Source organism: Cotesia typhae, unplaced genomic scaffold (genome assembly GCF_013202065.1).
Source record: "Cotesia typhae breed Kobodo isofemale line unplaced genomic scaffold, CoteBio_Ctyphae contig_5, whole genome shotgun sequence".
In the NCBI taxonomy this organism is placed as follows: Eukaryota; Metazoa; Arthropoda; class Insecta; order Hymenoptera; family Braconidae; genus Cotesia; species Cotesia typhae.
The window spans coordinates 11,403,741-11,422,803 of NW_027423757.1; the positions used below are offsets into that span (position 1 = coordinate 11,403,741).

At 37.6% G+C, this 19,063-nt stretch overlaps 1 protein-coding gene and 2 long non-coding RNA genes across 3 annotated transcripts; 1 reads left to right on the forward strand and 2 right to left on the reverse strand.

Moving 5' to 3' along the window:
* Positions 1 to 207: 207 nt before the first annotated feature.
* On the reverse strand, positions 208 to 8,409 carry LOC141530612 (uncharacterized). Its single transcript, XR_012479774.1, has 7 exons — positions 8,302 to 8,409; positions 8,032 to 8,221; positions 5,492 to 5,744; positions 5,153 to 5,377; positions 4,711 to 5,074; positions 4,388 to 4,631; positions 208 to 344 (listed from the first exon to the last, which is right to left on the reverse strand). It is a non-coding gene; the product is annotated as an uncharacterized LOC141530612 (long non-coding RNA).
* A 543-nt stretch (positions 8,410 to 8,952) lies between these two features.
* On the reverse strand, positions 8,953 to 10,749 carry LOC141530613 (uncharacterized). Its single transcript, XR_012479775.1, has 3 exons — positions 10,611 to 10,749; positions 9,503 to 9,570; positions 8,953 to 9,418 (listed from the first exon to the last, which is right to left on the reverse strand). It is a non-coding gene; the product is annotated as an uncharacterized LOC141530613 (long non-coding RNA).
* A 545-nt stretch (positions 10,750 to 11,294) lies between these two features.
* Positions 11,295 to 18,921, forward strand: Atg2 (Autophagy-related 2). The gene is made up of 6 exons (XM_074247811.1): positions 11,295 to 11,718; positions 11,902 to 12,534; positions 12,927 to 17,542; positions 17,610 to 17,884; positions 17,966 to 18,267; positions 18,379 to 18,921. The coding sequence occupies exons 1-6, from the start codon at positions 11,545 to 11,547 to the stop codon at positions 18,616 to 18,618; spliced, it is 6,240 nt and encodes a 2,079-aa protein (XP_074103912.1). The 5' UTR covers positions 11,295 to 11,544; the 3' UTR covers positions 18,619 to 18,921.
* The last annotated feature ends 142 nt before the right edge of the window (positions 18,922 to 19,063 follow it).

Here is a 19,063-nt window from a genome sequence, read left to right on the forward strand (position 1 = left end):
ACAGGTGAACACCGTGAAAATCGCTTGTGGCATTCATCTATTATTATCCTGTTTCACCCTAAATTTTTTTCGGGTCTCTAACTTATTCTAAACTTCCGGAAATTATTGTTTATAACAAACTTTAAGTTAAGCAATTTACCCGCACCTTATACGGTAATAATCTTATAATATATATTATTAATAATATAAATATATATTTACACGTATAAAATCCTCGGCTTAGATGTATTTTGTATAATAAAGTAGTCAGCCATTTAATCTTTTGTGTAAAAGATTTCACAAGTCTGTTGATTTCTCGAAAAACGTAAACTCGGCTCGTAGATCGGCTTTTAACTTTCAAGAGGCTGAAAAATATAAAATATAAAAACACCGTCTCTTACTCTATTCTCTAAGCTAGAAATTCATAGTATAATTTTATGATAATAATAATAATAATAATAATAATAATAATAACAACAATACTAATACTGTGAGTGTTAAGCAGTAAATTGTATTATCACGTCTCATCTCAAAGGTTTCGGAAAAAGTTTTAATTCGTAGAAAAATTCTTCGTGTCACTTTATCAATCTTAAATAAAATAAAATAATAAATTAGCCGCCTAAATGAGCCGTGTTTTCTCCTCATATTTTTCCTCTACTGTCTTTCATTAAGAGTTTAGAGAAAAAAAAAAAATTAAAAGTAGAAATTATCTTTGATTTTAGATCTCATGAACAAATAAGCTACTATAATGCCCAAGTTAGAGTGGCACGTCGCGGTAATCGCGATAACAAGATTCTTCAGTAGAGATCAGGCCATTACATATTTTTCTATTACGTAGACTAAACTATTACCTCCTGGTTGGATAGATTTAGGGGCTAGATCTCAAGTAGAATAAGAAGAGAGTAAAAAGAATTTAAAAACGGTGAAGACTGAAGAAAGCGACGGGGGTGTAGGCCGAAAAGTATTCCTGGATCGTGGCCCATAGTCACGATGAATTACAAGACTACCTGCCGAAGAGTAGTAGAATAGCTGGTACGACTTTGAACCCGAGTCGACTCTTATAAATGTGCTTACACAGACAAACACACGCTGATTGGTTTATATTCCTTCGAATATAAGGTAGAAGGTATGAAGGTATCTGGTGGTTCGAAGGCTCTAAAGACACAGAAAAATAGCTGGAGCCAGTGGAGGGTTACAAGCTTGGCTTATCTCGACTGGCGATCGGCACGATCCCTCTGTGGTCTCAACTTGCTGGGCAAGAACTCCATCTTGCTGCTGCTGCTGCTGCTGCTGGCTGGTGCTGTTGCTGTTGCTGTGTCCGAGTATCCGAGTGAGTTTCACCCGCTGTAGCTTCATCTTGGTCCTGTCCTGTCCTGTTCACCGTCGTGTGATGTATAAGTGTGGAATACAGCCTGCTGCTGTACAGTCTACTGTGTCTATGCACTTTCCTGCTCTTGCTCTTGCTCTTGAGTTCTCTTGGAGGCTTCTCAACTGGTACCGGAGTAAAAGGTACCGGTAAAGGGACTTACCACCGCGAGTAGTAGGTGTCGGGAGCCGTACATTCGAGCTCGACGGCTCCTCGAACGAGATCGCCAACAGATAACCTAAGATATCTCGGAAAGGAAGCGGCAGAGCGAATTAGCGAGGACGCAAATTCGCACTTGGATTCACGCCCGAGAAATATTAAACAGCGAGATTTTGCTGGAGACACTCAGTTACTCAGTTGAGATTTAATTTTAAATTAAAGTTGTTGATGTAATTATTAAAGATTAATTATGCTTACAAATAAAATAATTATTCTCCATTTCATTGATCACTTCACCCTTGAATTTAAATTCATTTAAAGTTAATAACATAATTATTAAACTCTAATTCCGGGAAATAATTTGAAAATTAGGCAATTGAGAGCTGGCAGAAGCTGTAAAAGCCTTTAATGGTTTTTAAAATAAGAAAACCCGTGGGGATTGCACTCTTCCATAATATCTTGGCCTTAAAAGTGTATCTGTTAGGTATTTTTACTGCGAAAAGCACGCTCAGGAATAAGAGATATAATAAAGAAACGTTATTGTTACATTTGAAACAACGTACAATAAAGATTGGAATGCCAAAGTGAATTTTTCCCCCACGGCACATGTTAAAAGTATGTTTTTGTCGGTTGGTATGAAGTAGTTCTTTACTCTTTATCTTCTCCAAAGTAAAGGGAGAGTGAGAGTAAGAGAGTACTATACGGGATGGTAGAGCATACAGCAATACAACCCAAAGCAGTTGAGTAGTCTGAAGTAGAGTGGATGAAGATGGAGATGGAGATGGAGAGCAAAGGAACATAACAGCAGTTACGTTTCTCTCCATGCATCTCTTCTCTCTTCTCTCTTTATCTTGGTTAACTTGAGAAACGAAAACGTTTACGACTTGCCGACTTGCCGGTGTTGGTAAAGTGGAATGGGCGAGCGAGTGAAGAGGAGAGCATCAACGAACAGCAGTAGACAACCTTTACACACCATACACTCTTCTTATTCTCCTTGCTCGGTTTTGTTTCTTCATCTTCAAGCCAAAGAGCATCTTCACATTATTTTGACTTTTTTTAAGCTAAAACTTTAGCACGCCTTGAAACGACGATGACCATAAGACCAGAGCAGATCTAACCGAGAAGAATAAGAAAATCAAGTTCTCTTGGCTGAGATATATTTTGCTCTGAAGATATATATCCGAAGGCATCTAAATCGCAAGAACCAAGCAAGTCATCCAACCGCTTTTGTTCCGTGTTTACTCAAGCCCCCGACGTTTCCGCTTCGGAAGAAAAACTAAAATTGATTAATCTCCGGTTGCCTTTTACCAGGCTGGATCATGATCATGATCCTTCAGAGTCCTGGGATATGTTCATACGTTAACATAAACATCTATATCTTCGGTTCCATGATTCTTGATCCTTCGACAAAATATCCCGGACAAAATATCCCTAAAATAAATGTCATGGATTTTATGTGATATTTAGTCCGGGGAAATTTTTTTTTTTTTTTTTTGATATTTTATCGAAGGATCAAGATGCCTGATACCATATCTTCACTTGTATTTATGTGGATAAATAAATTCAATTGGCTGAAGGAAGTTACAATTTGCCAGAGTGAGAATAGTGTTTCATTGCTGTATAAAGTATTTTATTATTCCACTGTTGACGATCGAAAATCACTTTTACCTGGCTGGTCTTAGCTTCAGATTCATTCTATACCTACTACTATAAACTCTACACCATACCAGTCGCTCGCTGCCTAGATGTATCCAATATACAATAAACCTTATATTATTTTTTTTATTTTATTTTATTCCGGGGCGATCCGTAACAAATCACTACAAAAAACTTACTAACACCCGCCATTTTTATCTCTTAATTAACTCTCATTCTTAAAACTTAATTATCGAAATTTAGAAACGGATAAACCGGACTAGACCTGGAGAAACTAATAAGATGCCTTTAAACATATATAATAACAGCAACAACAGCAATAATAATGAAAATAAAAATAAATAAAGGTTAACGAAAAAATTCAACAGAACCCTAAAAAGGTAACAATCGGCAACAAGCAACCGGTAAATTTAAATTTAAAAAGGATTTCAAAAGACACAATGCCGACGATTTTTCGTTGGGTTAAGCCTTAACAAACGTCATTACATCGCCGTTGATTTCTTCTGACGGCGTAGCGTGTTGTATATCGCTAAATTTGCTGTATAACGTCAACCGACAACCGACAACTACATACAATCGCTAAAGAAGAAGAAGAAGAACAGCAACAACACCAGAAACATCAACATCAACATCAACCATAAGAATAAAAATGAGAATAAGAGTTTGTTATTGTGTACAAAGAACCGTACTGGCGCTAATTACACTCCAGAACTATGTACAAGTCAGCCGAGTTGAGGCTTTAACCCTCGCCAGCCGCTGTAGCGAATTGCCTGGACCCGGTGACGTACCACATCCTGGCCGTGGGACCGGGGAGATTATCGTCCCAGGGCCCGCAAACGAGAATCGAATCATTCACGGCTAAGATCCACACCAGTATCTTCTCAAGGGTTTTTTGTCTAAGTATTTTTAATTGGTGACTTACCGTAAGATGGACGGTGTAACTTAATGTATATAGAATAAGCGAAAAGAAAAAAATTTCGCCCATCTTACGGCACAAAACAGTAAGACTAATCTTATGATTTTGTTTAAATGAACTTTTAAAATTGATAAAATTCAAAATTTGAGTCATAAAAAATTTCTTGTTGAAAGTTAACTTGAAATAGAGCCTATTAAAATTGTAAGTACGCCTACAGGTAATTTAATTAAATTGCAATAGTTTCCAATGCAATACGCTTACTTATAAACTATAATAATATATAAAAAAAAAAATAACAGGTTCAACGTTACCATGAAAAAAAATCCGCTGATGTGTACCTGGCAGCTCAGTACCCTCGTACAGAGGCACAAGTTCGATTTCTCGGTCAATTCCCAACGACAACGGCCACCGACAATGCCGCAATCACTGCGTGTCGCATTTTATTACCGTAGGTAAATAAAATATAAACATCCCGTAGCCCATGTGAAAACGATAGTCACGCTTTTATATCTTTGTATAAGTTAATAACGTCGTTGCGTAGTTAAAGCATCAAGCCTGAAAAATTTTAAAAATAAAAAAAGTAAAATAACATTCAACTTAACTACACACACACACGCTTAAGTTAAATAAATACCTGTATTAGATAGTAATATAAATAATAATGACATTCTCAAGAGGAAGACAAATAGGCGTGGACTATAATTCCTCGTTATTCGGACTCTTATGGTCAACCGAAATCCAATTCGGTTCTTTTTTTATATATATTATACAAAATACAACCAGTTTTGGTCAAGTCCCAATCATCTTAATCTATTACACGTTCAAAATGTTATTTTATGTTTCAAAACTATTTTTTTTCCCACCTGAAACTCAAAAATCTCGCAGCAATTTTGTAACTAAAATATACACTTACACTTGACAGCTTTGGTTGGTGCCCACCAGGTCGGGATACACGCCGGTTAATCATAAAATTAATGACCAGAAGACCAATCAGCCGACTGAAATAAATATAATAGTTAATATAAACACTTAAATGTAACACGTTTTAAATATTTAGATACAAATATTTATAGTACCTGTTGTGTGTGTGTTTCCGGATAAAAGAATTTAATTATGATTATCATTATGAAGATGATGATGACGATAAACATCGGAGTTTAATGAGTATTTTAAAAGTTATTTCGCCAGCACAATGTAATCCTTATTTTTTATTAAGTTGCTTTTGTGGTTCAGTAATACACACTACGGCTTACAATAATATACACGTCAGAGTATTATGTTCTTCATCTTGATCAGCAATTCTGAAAGAAATAAAGATAGATCTTGTCAGTCGTTTGGTTGTTATTTTATTTATCGGTTTTGTAAGTTATTGTTATAAACATCGTGGTAGTTTTTGCTTTTAGCTTTGCACTTACATTGTCAAAAATTCATTGTAATTTACAAAACTAGGTGCCAGAAAGTTCAACAACAATGAAAAAAAGAGCCCGTTAACATTGTTAGGCAAGTTGAGAACTGGGTGTTGCAGCCTATCGATCTTGTTCGCGGTGGTCCTATTGTCGGTTTGTCAATGACTTGGTCCCGGTACAGGCGAAAGCCTCAAAGTCGACAGGGCTCCTTCTATTCGTTCTCCAGGTGGATAACAAACCCAAGCTTTTGTCACCGTCAACACTGCGGACCAACGAGAAAAGAAGAGCATTTACTATTTTATATTATACACTGCTGTTGAGAAGATGAAGATATAGAATTGTGGGCAATAGAACAGAGATGGGCTGACGGATCTTTTAAGGAAACCCGATTCAAAGTAGAGCCACACATTGACAACCATCAGGTAAATCACTCTCAGATCTTCTTAATGTACTTCTATTTATATTTTACGGGTATAACTTTGACATTTATGTATTTATCTATTTTATATATTACTAGCAACCTTGCAGTCACTATGTGACTGCTGTAACTTGTGAACTATAAATAAATCAAATTTTGCTTCATTAAATAATGACACTAGATTTCTCTAAAAAAACCGATTTTATCATATGACTATCCTGGAGACAGAATTTTTCTTATTCTTTTAACAATATAGATTATAATATATTTTTTTTTAGGTAAAAAACTAAACATAATTTTACTTGATGATTTCAAAATTGTTTTCGGCATCTCATCAACACATTATTATCTGACTCTGAGTGGTATCAGCGAACAAGTATCATCGGAATCCACAAAGCAGTTATAATACGAATTTTAATAAATACATATATCACGAGGGACTTACTGAGAATGGATGTGAGAAATTCTTGAGCTAAACTGCCTATTTAAAATATTATTTCCTTAGTTTTTTTTTTTTTTAGATTTTTTTTTTTTTTATGTTTTATCATCTATCTTTTTGTTGTCGAGAAGAAGTCTTTTATTTTATTGCCAAAAGTATATTCCCGAATGGCGGATAATCTTGGTCTTAGTTAACCAGAGAATACCTACTCAGAGCGGCTTTGAGTAGCGGCTTTGCCGTACATAGTATACGTGTAGCCGGTGTAGAATAGAGAGACAAACTAAACTAAATTCTGAAACCAGATTCTTGTCGGCTTATTCTACGAAAATTGCGTGGCCGACTTGCAGCCACCCGCTAGGAATCCCTGACTTTCGACGAGCTTGACTTTATGCTCATCGCTATGTAGCTAATGAAGACATCGGGCTCTGCTGATCCTCGGTTGCTCACGGGGACGAGAAGTACAGGAAGATGATGCTGAATATGAATAAAAAAAATAAACTTCAACGAAATGCAGAGATGAGTCTTGGTAAGAGATTTTAAAAGAACGTTACCAGTTACCACGTTCTGGCGACTACCAGATTGCTAACGGACTACATCTACTACATAACACACTGTAGTCCAATCCAGTGGGATGAAATTTAATGGAGGCGAGAGCACGTGAATAAGGACAAGAGAGCTGAGTCGTTGCATGTATGAGTGCTACGCTGAGAACTGGCGTAAGGAAAATAAAAAATATAAATGAAAAAAGGGAAAAAAGAGATAGAGAGCCTGTTTCGAATCACCCGCGTACACCGAAGATCGTACAATGCCCTAAAGTCGGCTATTGTTAAAGGTCCAGTAGTGCCAGGGCTGAATCGCCGCATAATGGCCAAAAACTTTTGTGCTGCTTCCTCAAAAGAGGAGAATAAGAAGAGACCCAACCGTAGCCGTAATAATCTATTCCTATGGCTACGTCTAAATTTACATCTAAATTTTTTCCTGGTTCTATTGGATAATATTTATTTGTGCTCTGCATTCGCAGCGATTCGTCGCTCGTCAGGGATTTTAATTATCGTGACGGAGCATCGAGTACCGAGTAAGCTAAGGTACTATACGTATTGCCGTGGAACCAAATGCGTGAAAAGGATTTCACAGAAAATCTTACCACGAAGGATATGTTGGCATTTATGGGTTTCCAACCGTTTAACCTGCATACACATAAATATACACTCGAATATATTGCTTACCTGACGTTATAATTCTGCAGGGTAATTATCCAGCTTTTCCATCAGTGTCAAAATTTATAGGTTGCTGTTGACAAACACGAGGGTCGTGTTGATTGGACTTGCTTTAAGATATCAAATATAAATTTACCGTGTTATTTATTTCTATTCATTTTTTTATCTATATTATTAAGAAAATAAGAAAAATTTTGTATAGTTCATAAGTCACATAGTGACTGCAAGGTTGCTCGTATATGTGAATCATTTATTTAAAAAATACATACTTCTTTTTATTTTTCTTGCAATTAGTGAATTTATTCATTAAATTGAATGTCTTTGGCCAAAAACTGAACTCATGGAGGTTTTTAAATAAACGATTCATATATTATATACGTGTAAAAAACAAAATGGTAAATTATTAAATATCTAGCTGAGAATTCGCTAGCGAGACGTCTAATTTAGAGTTTATTAATATTAAACCTCCACTTACGACAATATTTTAGAGTGACTGTAGCAATAAAAAAAGCTAACGAGAACGGCATGGAGACATTGATCAAGTGGATTGAGGCCAACAGAGATCAAGCGAGGTGGCAACTGCCAACTGGTAACTGGTACCCAGTGATTTGTAACTGGTAGCCATTGCTCGCTGGTGCTCGTTCTTCGTAGCCGGGCTTATAATCCTACAAAGCAAGCCGACCTCTGAAAACTTCTGGACAATTTATCCCGTGGCATGTGATACATAAAGAGCCCTTATACTTACTCACGCTCGCATAAGTAGTGGATAGATCAGGCTTTGTCAATTGGTATAAGTCTATCGTCCGGAAGAGTAGAGTCCAAAATCATCGTCCAATTCCGAGCGTTGTTGCTGCTCTTGTGAATTCCTCTGCTACTTGATCATCTTGAAAAAAAAAATAAAAAAAAAGTTTATATAAATCAGAGAACGGGAAGCGCAAAAAATTCTCACTTGACGAAGTTCGGTAAAACCTTTGGAGAGTGTGTAGTATTTAAATGTGAACGTACGTGGGAGAACCGTGTGGCTTAGGATCAAAATTATTGGACTGTGAGGGTGAACCTTTTGGCCGCGTTCGCGCGTGGCAATCCTTCCGAGGATTATCAACTAGTTCCGTGAATGAGAACAGGCTGAGACGTGGGGCGAAAGGTCCTAAACACCACAGGGGTTCCTCGGATACAAGAAATCCGAGATGAGGGTCTAGAAATTTTTCTCTTCGCGTCTGGCTATTCTTTATCGTCATCTAGTGTGTCGGGGAATAAAAATTGGCATAAGCAATGATGATATTAATATTAATATTAATAATATACTAGCAACCTTGCAGTCACTATGTGATATAGATAATATAGATAATGTATGTGTATCTTTTTATGTTTAATCAATTTTTTATCTTACCTTTTTTAATAATTGAATCATTATTTAATTAAATTAATTAATTAAGTAATTAAATAAAAAGTTTTTTGTTGTTAAATTAAATCTTCATGGTGTATAAAGATATTAGAGTTGCGTTGCTAAAACTAATTTTGTTTCGTTTATTCTCAAGCACCGACGAAATTATCGATGAATGCGTCCTTGAAATCCTTCTCGTCTCGGTTCAATCGACTACTCTCGCTCTCCCTCGAGCTCTTCTTTCTTTCTCTTCATCTCGCATCTCAATCTAGAGCCCTCATCATGTTTTAATTTCACGGTAGACTCTCCTCCTCTCGTACTCCGGACCACTTCTCCTTCAGCGAGTCCCTACCAAGAAACTCTCGGGCCCGATGGGCTGGGCCTAGATTTTCAAGTGGGAGATCAAGTCTTCTGATGCTGAGCCAGAGGTCGCTACCATGCGGATCACGGGATCTTCTCTTTAAATTGCTATGGATTTCTGAAAAAAATAAATTATGAGGTTGTTTTCAGTGATTAGGATTAAATATTTAAATTAAAAAAAATTTTTTTTAAAAATACATACATACGAATTTAGTCTGAAATCTACTCAGAATATTTTTATTCTTCTTTGCATTTTCATCGGACTTGCATCTAGAACAGAAAGTGAAATTAAAAAAAAAATGTGTTAAAATTATTTTTTTTATGACTTAAAATTAAGTTAGCCGACATCTAAAATTTTTTTTTTTTTAAATTGTTACAAAAAAATTGAAAAAAATTTTCATTCACTAAAAACTTGAAAAACTACAAATGCAATTTTTTAAAAATATTTTTTAATTCTAATTTAATTAATGAAAAAAAAATCAAAAATTAAAAACGTCTTCTAATTTTTTTTTTTTTTTTTTCATTATTAAATTGGAGCAAAAAAATATTTATAAAAAATTGCATTTAAAGTTTTTCAAATGAATTTTTTTTTTGTAATAATTTTTTTAATAAATTGTAAAAAATTGCAAAAATTTTTAAATGTCGGGCTATCTTAATTTTCATGGCTAACTTTAGGATTATTAATTATTCATAGCTATTAAAGTTGAATTTTATTTCTTTTTTCAAAAATAATAGCGAATCATTACTAAAGAATATTCCCCAATTTTCAAAAAAAATTTTCTACTATTTTTACTGATAAATAAATTATTATATGCTAAATTTGCAATCTAAATTTGTAAAAATACTTGTTGCAAATTCTCAAACGATTTATTTTTATTTTTCAACGCTTAAATTCTAACAAGAAAGAAAAAAATTCTCAGACTTCAATACTATAAGTGTTTTCAGTTACCCGGAAGCCGCTAGTCTATCACCCGACGGCCATTTTGTGCCGAGTCATCTATCTTACCAGCGGACTATACAAGCAGCGCAAAAGAGGCGCTGCGGGGAACTAAAAATTTCGGCGCGCATTTTTATAATTCTCGCGCATGCGCTCTATTTTTCCATCAAAATGGCCGCCTGTCTAGAGGCTTACAAGCCTTTGTTTTGTTTTTCACCAAGTGCTGGTTTATTTCAACAACGTGCTGTCATCAGATAACACATATATTTAATCAGCGTCATTAATTCGCGCTTGGTAAATAAAAACGTGGAAATATTTATAGACGTTAAAAAGTACGCAGTTAAATTTTCGCGCGTGTTATTGTCTTATTTACCAGAGTTTGTCCATGAACTCTCGTCTGTGTTGGTGTCATCATCTTTAGTGTGCATTGGATTGTTGCGTGTGTAATGTATTTTACTTATATTTTTTATTTTCATTCAAAAATAAATCCATCAGCATTAACGACAGTTGGCAGCCGTGCGCCGTGAAATTAACTACGATGTACACACACAAATAAGACCCAAGTATGTAGAATAATAAACATGGACACACATACTAGCAGCAAATGTTTAATACCATGACAAAACCCACCATTCACAGCCTTGGAATGGTATTACGGGTTTGGAAATCAGCTGATTTCAATCAATGGAAACAAAGTAATGTTGTGTGTGGTTGGTTAACACGAGCGTCACTTAGTACAAAAACATAAAACAGCTGGAACACCGTTATAATATAACAATACAGAAAATACTTAAATATTTAACATAATACAAGTTTATTGTCTGGTCTGTGGATTTAAATGATCACTATATTGCATTATACTGGATCATCTTCTGTCTCTGTTTTTGATCAGTCATACGCTGCTGGCTGTTCTGCTGTTGCTGCAAGAGAAAAAAAAAAATACGACAAATCTTAGTCACCGTCACCTCGTCGTTGCTTTGTTATCATTATTATTATTATTGACATTATAATTATTATTTTTTTTCTTGTAATTATCATTATTATATAGTTTATTATTTATTATTTATTATGTTTGCTACTATATCTGTCTCGAATCGTAATCGTAACTCAAATAATAATACGACAACACGTGTTGTGAATATGAATTTTTCGGAATTATATTGTCGAGCGCGTGTTACGTGTGCATAACAATTGATACTGCGTAAAAATGACAATGTTAATTATTTTAAATCAAGCTCAACCATCCATGTTTTTTTACGGAGAATAATTATTATTTTTTGACTGCTGTGAAAAGCCTCGACTCGACAATGTCTTGGCTTGTAAGATTTCCTTGGTCGGAGAGCATTAAAAAACGAGCATGCAGGTATTTACTTCAACGTTATCTAGGACAATTTTTGGAGGAAAAACTCACACTTGATCAACTCACTGTTGATCTTTACAATGGAACTGGAAGAGTCACCAATGTCAGCCTTGATGTTCAGGTAAAAAAAATTCCTTTGTTCTAAATGTGACGTTTTAAATTTTAAGTTAGTTTAAATATTTATTTATTTTTTTATTTTTTTATTAGAAACTCAAGACTGTATGAATAATCATCCAGAATAATTTAATAAATTTTTTTCCTTATTTTATAAATATAATTTTAATTAATTTATTTAATTTTGCAGGCGCTTAATGAGATGGGCGAGCAACAGCACTTGCCACTGGAGTTTGTCGATGGATTTATATCGGAAATGTCCGTAAGCATACCCTGGTCGGCATTGCTCAGCGAGGCTAGTTACGTCGAGGTCAAAGGTCTCAAAATTACAGTCCAGCCGAGACAAAGAACTGAGACGGGGACTTCAATGTTTGAGTCAATGTGGAGTTCTATGACATCGAGCATGCAGTTGGCTCAAGAATGTTTGCAGCAAGACGCTAATAATACAGGTGGTAACAATGCACAACCTCTTGAAGGCGTTGAATTATTTGCACAGACTATCGACTCGATATTGTGTCGTGTAAGAGTACGCTTTATTGACACGGTAATAAGATTGGAGCATGTACCTCTCGACTCGACTACCGGGGTTGCTATTGAGATGTGCATAAAAAATTTAGAATACTCTGATGAAGCTGGATCCGATCCCAGCAATGTCAATTTGGACGCCAATCAGCCGTCTAAGGGCTATGTCGTTTCTGCTTTTACGACTAAGCGATTTTATTTAGAAGGAGTCACTTTTCATACTGATGAGTTTCCTAGTAGGGCTAGGACTTTCTCCAGGAGTGTTATGACTACCAGCAGAGGTTCTACGCCTGATTCAAAGGTTTTTTTTTTTTTTTTTTTTTTTTACATTGAGAAAGAAAAAATTTCTAACAATTTATTTATACAAAATTTATTTCTTAGTTTTCTATAAAATATTTAATTTTTTAGTAATAAAACAAAGGTAAATATTTACAAGTGGGGTCAAACATTTTAATTTTCATTTTTTTTAACGAAATTTCTATTTGATTTTATATATATATTTTTTTTTTAAATACTTCTGAAGGCAAAAAAGCTATCGAAATTTTTGTTTTTTAATCAAAAAATAGAATCAAAAAAAAAATTTTTAAATGTTAATTTTTCACTTAGTTATGGCCAAAAATGGGATTGACTCCACTTGTAAATAATTACCAACAAAAATACTAATTAATAAAAATTTATAATTTATAATTTTAGAATTCAGATGGACAATTTTCATCCGCACAAATATCACCAACGCAACACAATATCCCAACACCTCCTGAAAGAAATTTATTAAATACATTAAGCCAATCAAATCCAATAATGTGCGCAAAAATAACAGGTCGTCAGGAGATAAGATTGAAACTAAAGCAAGGTGAAGGTATCTTGGGTCCCAAAGTCGAGCTAGAAGTAACTCTAGGATCTTTCATATCATTTCTAAGCCCACGACAAGTACACGTCCTAATGGAACTAGGCCATGGACTAGCATCTCCAGATCTTGAAGACATAAGCAACGTAGCTCCGCGAACTTGTGCTGAAAAACCAATGGCTGGAAGTGACTTCAGCCGCGTCGAAAGAGAGCTAATGCATCAACTACATCCAGTCCATGGCTTACGTACCACCGACTTACGCAATACTCAAGGCTGGTCAACCGCTTCGTTAGACGAATCTGACAACGAGGACGAATTTTTGCCCATGAAGCTTCCTGGAGGTATGAGCGACTCACAAACGATAAACAACATCAGCATGGATGAAAGTATTTCCGCCAGCAGCATAAGTTCAAAGAGCTCTGTTACAAATGTTTCAAAGCCTCATAAACATCGAGTTAACGCTGACTCTGACCCTACTGCAGAAACTTCCCAGTTTCACATCCGAGTTTCTTCAATCGCAGTGATACTATTGCACGAAGACATTCTTACCACTGGAATAGAAAGCCGGGGCTTGACTTCCGCAAGTACCGAGCAAATGAAAACCGCTTCTGAAGAATTCTTCAGCAAACTCGGGATATTCGCTGCCGATGGCTACGGGAACAAGAACTTCGACAAAGCAGCTAAAATTTTCCTCGATGCTTGTCGACTCAGTCACATCAGGTTACTTGCTGCTCCTCTGGTGGTTGAAGGAAGCGAGAAAACTACTCCGCAATCTTCAGCCATAAACGGAAGCCTCACTCTAGCCACTCTTGAAATTGTCGAGTGTCTAGTAGACACTAGCAATAATTCCGAGACTCCTAAAGTCGAATACATTGAACTTCTGACCTTTGATAACAAGTCAACCGCCACTGACAACTTTGGACTCTTGAACAGAACGGACTTTCGCATGAGATTCAAGTACACTGAGAAAGCAGTTCGCCAAGCCCAAACGACCAAGTTCGCTCACCCGCGCACGGAGATTGACATCCAACTGGACCCTTGTCAGAGTGAAGTTGACATTACAATAATCGACAGAATATCTTCGGTGCTGAATCCCCAGCCGATTTGTACCTACAACCCCTCTTCGACGGCTAAAGACATGTGGAACCAGCACACAATGTTCTACCAAGCCGTCGAAAGCCCGATTCTCTTAGATTCTCGGGTGAATATTAAAGTATCTTCCTCACGTGCTATACTTAAAGTAAGATTCCCAGTGCCAGACCTGAGACCGCTGCATGACATGAGTAGAGCGCCCTGGTGGACCCGCTCAGTAAGATCAGATTTTATCACGCTCACCCTAACAGACGCACAATTCCACACGTCGATGGACAGCCAAGCTCACTATCTTTCAAGACAGGAGATTCAATGCCGACAAGTCTTGCTAACTTACACTGAAATAGATTCGGACATCCCGGTAAAAATTGCCACCAGCCATGTCAATGATAAAACCGACAGCTTAATGCCGAACGAAGGCGAATGCTTCGGCTGGCCCAGGATGGTCTTCACTATTTACCCCCAACACTTGGGAGGTCCACTGGAAGACAGCTCGGAAGAAGAACCTGGGTCTAGCTTGGATGAATCTTTGGGACAACCACCGAGACACCAACCTTCACCGTTTAGTTCCAAGCGAGTGATTCACGAGTCAGACACTCCTCACAGCGAATCTCAGACCCACTCTAACAAGGAGGACCACGAACACCGTGAAGGAGAAGAGCTTATAATCCCGGGTAACCGACAAGAGATGTTAGAATTCATGGAGGAAGGTACTCAAGGTTCAAGAGTTCAGATTGACATCAGTCTGCCCTGTTTATCCGTTCAGATTCCCTCGAAGCGGCTCTACGAGCAGATTTACAACAGAATCAACACTGATCTCTTCCTTTGGGAGCCTTCTGCTCCAAGACCTAAGTACACGATGGCAGATCCTCACGGCGGGCGTGATCTAGCCTCCACTTTGCTCCAAGAGTCAGTTCATCCCAAGTTCAGTATGTGCAAAAGTGGAATTCAATACGACTCAGACTCCGACAGCGATGAGGACGGCGTTTTTCACTCGGTAGCTGAAAAAAGTTTCAATCAGACACTGAACAAAGCGCCGAAGAATGGACAGAGTAAGATGTCGCTTACGTTGAATATTCACGACGGATTGCTTACAATGTACACACCAGTCCGTGATGGTCTCTCGAATGTGATTCCCGGCCAGCAGGGAGAATTGATAATTCGCGTCGAGGATGCCACGATATTCTGCGTAAATTCTTACAAAGGAAACGCTAATCTGGGGTATGTTTGTACTATGATTAAAAGTGTGTCGTTAAACCACTGTGGTCTCACGACAATACCTTCAACAACTCCACCGTTGAGGTCTATCAACAGCGTGATTCCTAGACACTGTCATCCGGCTATCTATCGGAGCAACAACGAACAAGAGAACAAAGATTCCGAGGACGCGGACATGCTGACAGTAGCTGTGAGAATCCAAGCAGCCCATCAGACACATCATATCAAAACTTTCCGAGTCGCTGTCGGAATCAGAAACGCAACTCTGAGACATCGGATGTGTTCCTCACAAGCTTCCTGGTTCACTCAGCTCACAGACTGTCTTGACGTGATAGACCATCCAGTCGCCGGTTATTCTCCTCCAGGTGTGCTTACAGAGCTTCATCTTCACCTCTGGAACTGCGCGGTTGATTACCGACCATTGTACCTTCCCTTGAGGTCCATGATAACTCTGGGCAGCTTCAGTGTCTCCAGCAACATCGCTGCTAAAACAAACACCTCGACACTGAGATTTATCGCTGAAGACGTCACGTTTTTTCTGTCAAAGAAACTAGGAAACCACGTGGACTTGAAGCACGACTACATTGGCGTGATGGACCTGGGGCTGTTCGAGCTGTCCTTGAGGCTCAACGAGAAGATGTGCGGTGGCGCTCCAAGGGTTGACTTGCGTGCTAGTAATAATGTACTTCACGTGAGAACTTGCGCTGATTCCGGACGAGCTTTGATGCAGCTTCTGACTTACTTTGCCAGCGACGGTGATCTCTCTCCGAACGTCGGCAGTACTGAGAGCATTGCTGTGCCTAGTTCTGGAGACGAGGAGAGCTTGCTTGGAGAAGACAGTATCAATACGCTGAGCAAGAGTCAGGAGGAACGAGTCAACACTTTGATGGAAGAAGCGATGGAAGACACGGTGCGAGGAAGTACTACGAGCTTGAACAAAAAATCTCCTGAAGAAAAGGCACAAGTTGAAGTATTTTTCTTCCCAGATGAACCTCATCCGGCTACCCAGGTCTCGGAGATGAGCAATAATAATAATATTAATAATAATTTACCGCCTCGCAGCGCTGAGTCTGATGATACGGATGAAGATTTTTGTATACTCGGAGAAGAAGCAGGAGCTGGAATCATGCCAAGGCACGGAATTCCAGAGATTCGCTGGCTCAGTCAGGAGTACATCAGGGTTGTTGACAATCACTTTGCAGTGCCATTGGGTAAGACGGATTTACTGAAAGCTCCTAAACATTTTCCGCCGCCTGTTTTGAGGTACACGCTCTGCGAGATGACGCTGATCTGGCACATGTACGGCGGAAAGGACTTTGGAAAATTACCGGCGAAGAAGAAGAACGTGACTATCGAGGACCCGGCACATAGGTTTGATAATTCTCTGGGTCGCAGCAGGTCAGCAGTCGTGGGTTTCAGCAAACTTAATCCTCATGAAGTGAGATTCGGCAGCGCTCCTAATTCACCTTGCGGAAAAACTAAGTCTGCAAAGAATTGGTACGTCCAAGGCGGACCTGGAAGACAACATGACGTGCTGATGGAATTGCAGCTGAATAAAGTGAGGTTCCAGCATGAGACATATCCGGAGAATACTGCAGAAGCCTCGAGACAAGTGCTGCTGATAAGTGAAATTGAAATTAGGGACAGGTTGGCCTCCTCGCATATTAACAAATTTTTGTACCAGTACAGCAGCGAAGCGTGTCCGAGGCAAACACATGCGAATATGTTTGCTATGAAGGCTGTACATGTGAGGCCTGATCCGAAATTTAGCGCTCAGGAGTGCTGTTTGAAGTTGAGTCTCTTGCCACTGAGACTCAACATTGATCAGGATAGCTTACTGTTTTTGATAGACTTCTTCACGGAACTGACGGGGAATATGAAGGCCAGCCAGGATAATATCAATGGACCTAGTACTACGCAGTCTACGCCCGGGTCCAAGCAGAGTACGCCTACCCACCACCCGCCAGTGATGAGTGTCAATGATGAGTCTTCTGATTTACCTAGGCAAGATAGTCCTAGGCTTATTGATAATAATATTGTTGATCAGAATTTGATGATACTCTTGGAGGACGAGCTGACAATCAAAGAGAATAAAACTAAAATTAAAACTAGCTGTGGATCTCAGGACGACAGTCAGCCTATTTATTTTAGGTAATTTATTTGTTTTATAATTTTATTTTTATTTTATTAATAATTAATTATTTTTTTTTTTTTTTAGGAGTGTAATATTCGCACCAGAAGTACTTGTGAGATTAGATTACCATGGAAAAAGGGTAGACTTGACCCACGGACCGATGGCTGGTTTATTAATGGGTTTGGCACAACTCAACTGTTCTGAACTAAGACTGAAACGGCTGACGCACCGTCACGGTTTACTTGGTATTGATAAACTCATGGCTTTTATACTGGCTGAATGGTTACAGGATATTAAAAAAAATCAACTGCCGAGTTTATTAGGCGGGGTTGGTCCGATGCATTCATTAGTTCAGCTGTGTGAGTATTTTATTATTTTTAAATTCTTATCTAATTTTTTTTTTTTTATTAATTAATAATTTATTTTTTTTATTTAATCAGTCCAAGGCTTCAGAGATTTATTCTGGCTGCCAATAGAACAGTATCAAAAAGACGGAAGAATAGTACGAGGTCTACAACGTGGAGCAAATAGTTTTACAACTTCGACGGCGATGGCTGCTCTAGAACTGACGTCCAGGTTGGTCCATGTGATCCAGAGTACTGCAGAAACGGCCTATGACATGGTCAGTCCTGGGCCTAGTGTACGAAGAAAACAAAAAGGTCAGAAAGGACGACGTAAGCGTTACAATCAGCCTTTAGATATTCGCGAAGGAATGGCCAATGCTTACATGCTAGTCAAAGAGGTTTGTTATTTTTTTTTTTAATTAATACTTAAAGATGTAATTTAAGTTTTTAGTGGGACTTTAAATTGAGTATTAATAAATTAATATTTTTTTTATTTTTATTATTTTTAGGGTTTAGGTGAAACCGCAAATCAATTAGTACGCGTTGCTAGTGAGGAACATGAACAAAAGGGAGTTAGTGGAGCTGTTGGTGGTGTATTGCGGCAAATACCACCTACAGTTGTTAAGCCAATAATTCTCGCAACAGAAGCAACGAGCAATGTACTTGGCGGTATGAGATCTCAATTGGTGCCGGACGCAAGACGCGAGGCCGCTCAAAAGTGGAGGCAGGATCCTCGTGATGTTAATTAATAATATTTATTTATTAATTAACACACTATATTACTATACTATACCGATATATTTAAATCCACGTCAAGGATATGACAAAACTTTTTTATTACCATTATTTTAAAGATAATTTATAGTTTTGAGCTTTGTCGCAAACAGTAGTCAACATACCAGTGAGCTCCAATATTTTGTCCGAATCGCGCAAACTCTTTATTGATAATTAATAATTATTGTCATTATTTTGACTAAGTAACGTTAATATAATTAATTTTAAATTAATGCTTAAGACTATTAAATCTAAGTGGTTTAATTGTAGAAAAAAAACCAACAGAATCAACGAGTTCGATCTAATGATTATTACTTATGACTTGACGAGTGTTTTTAAGAGTGAATAATCATTTAATTGGTGCAAAAAACGTTTTATGACAGCGGATGGAAGGTTCTTATGTTAAATTAAGAAAATCAT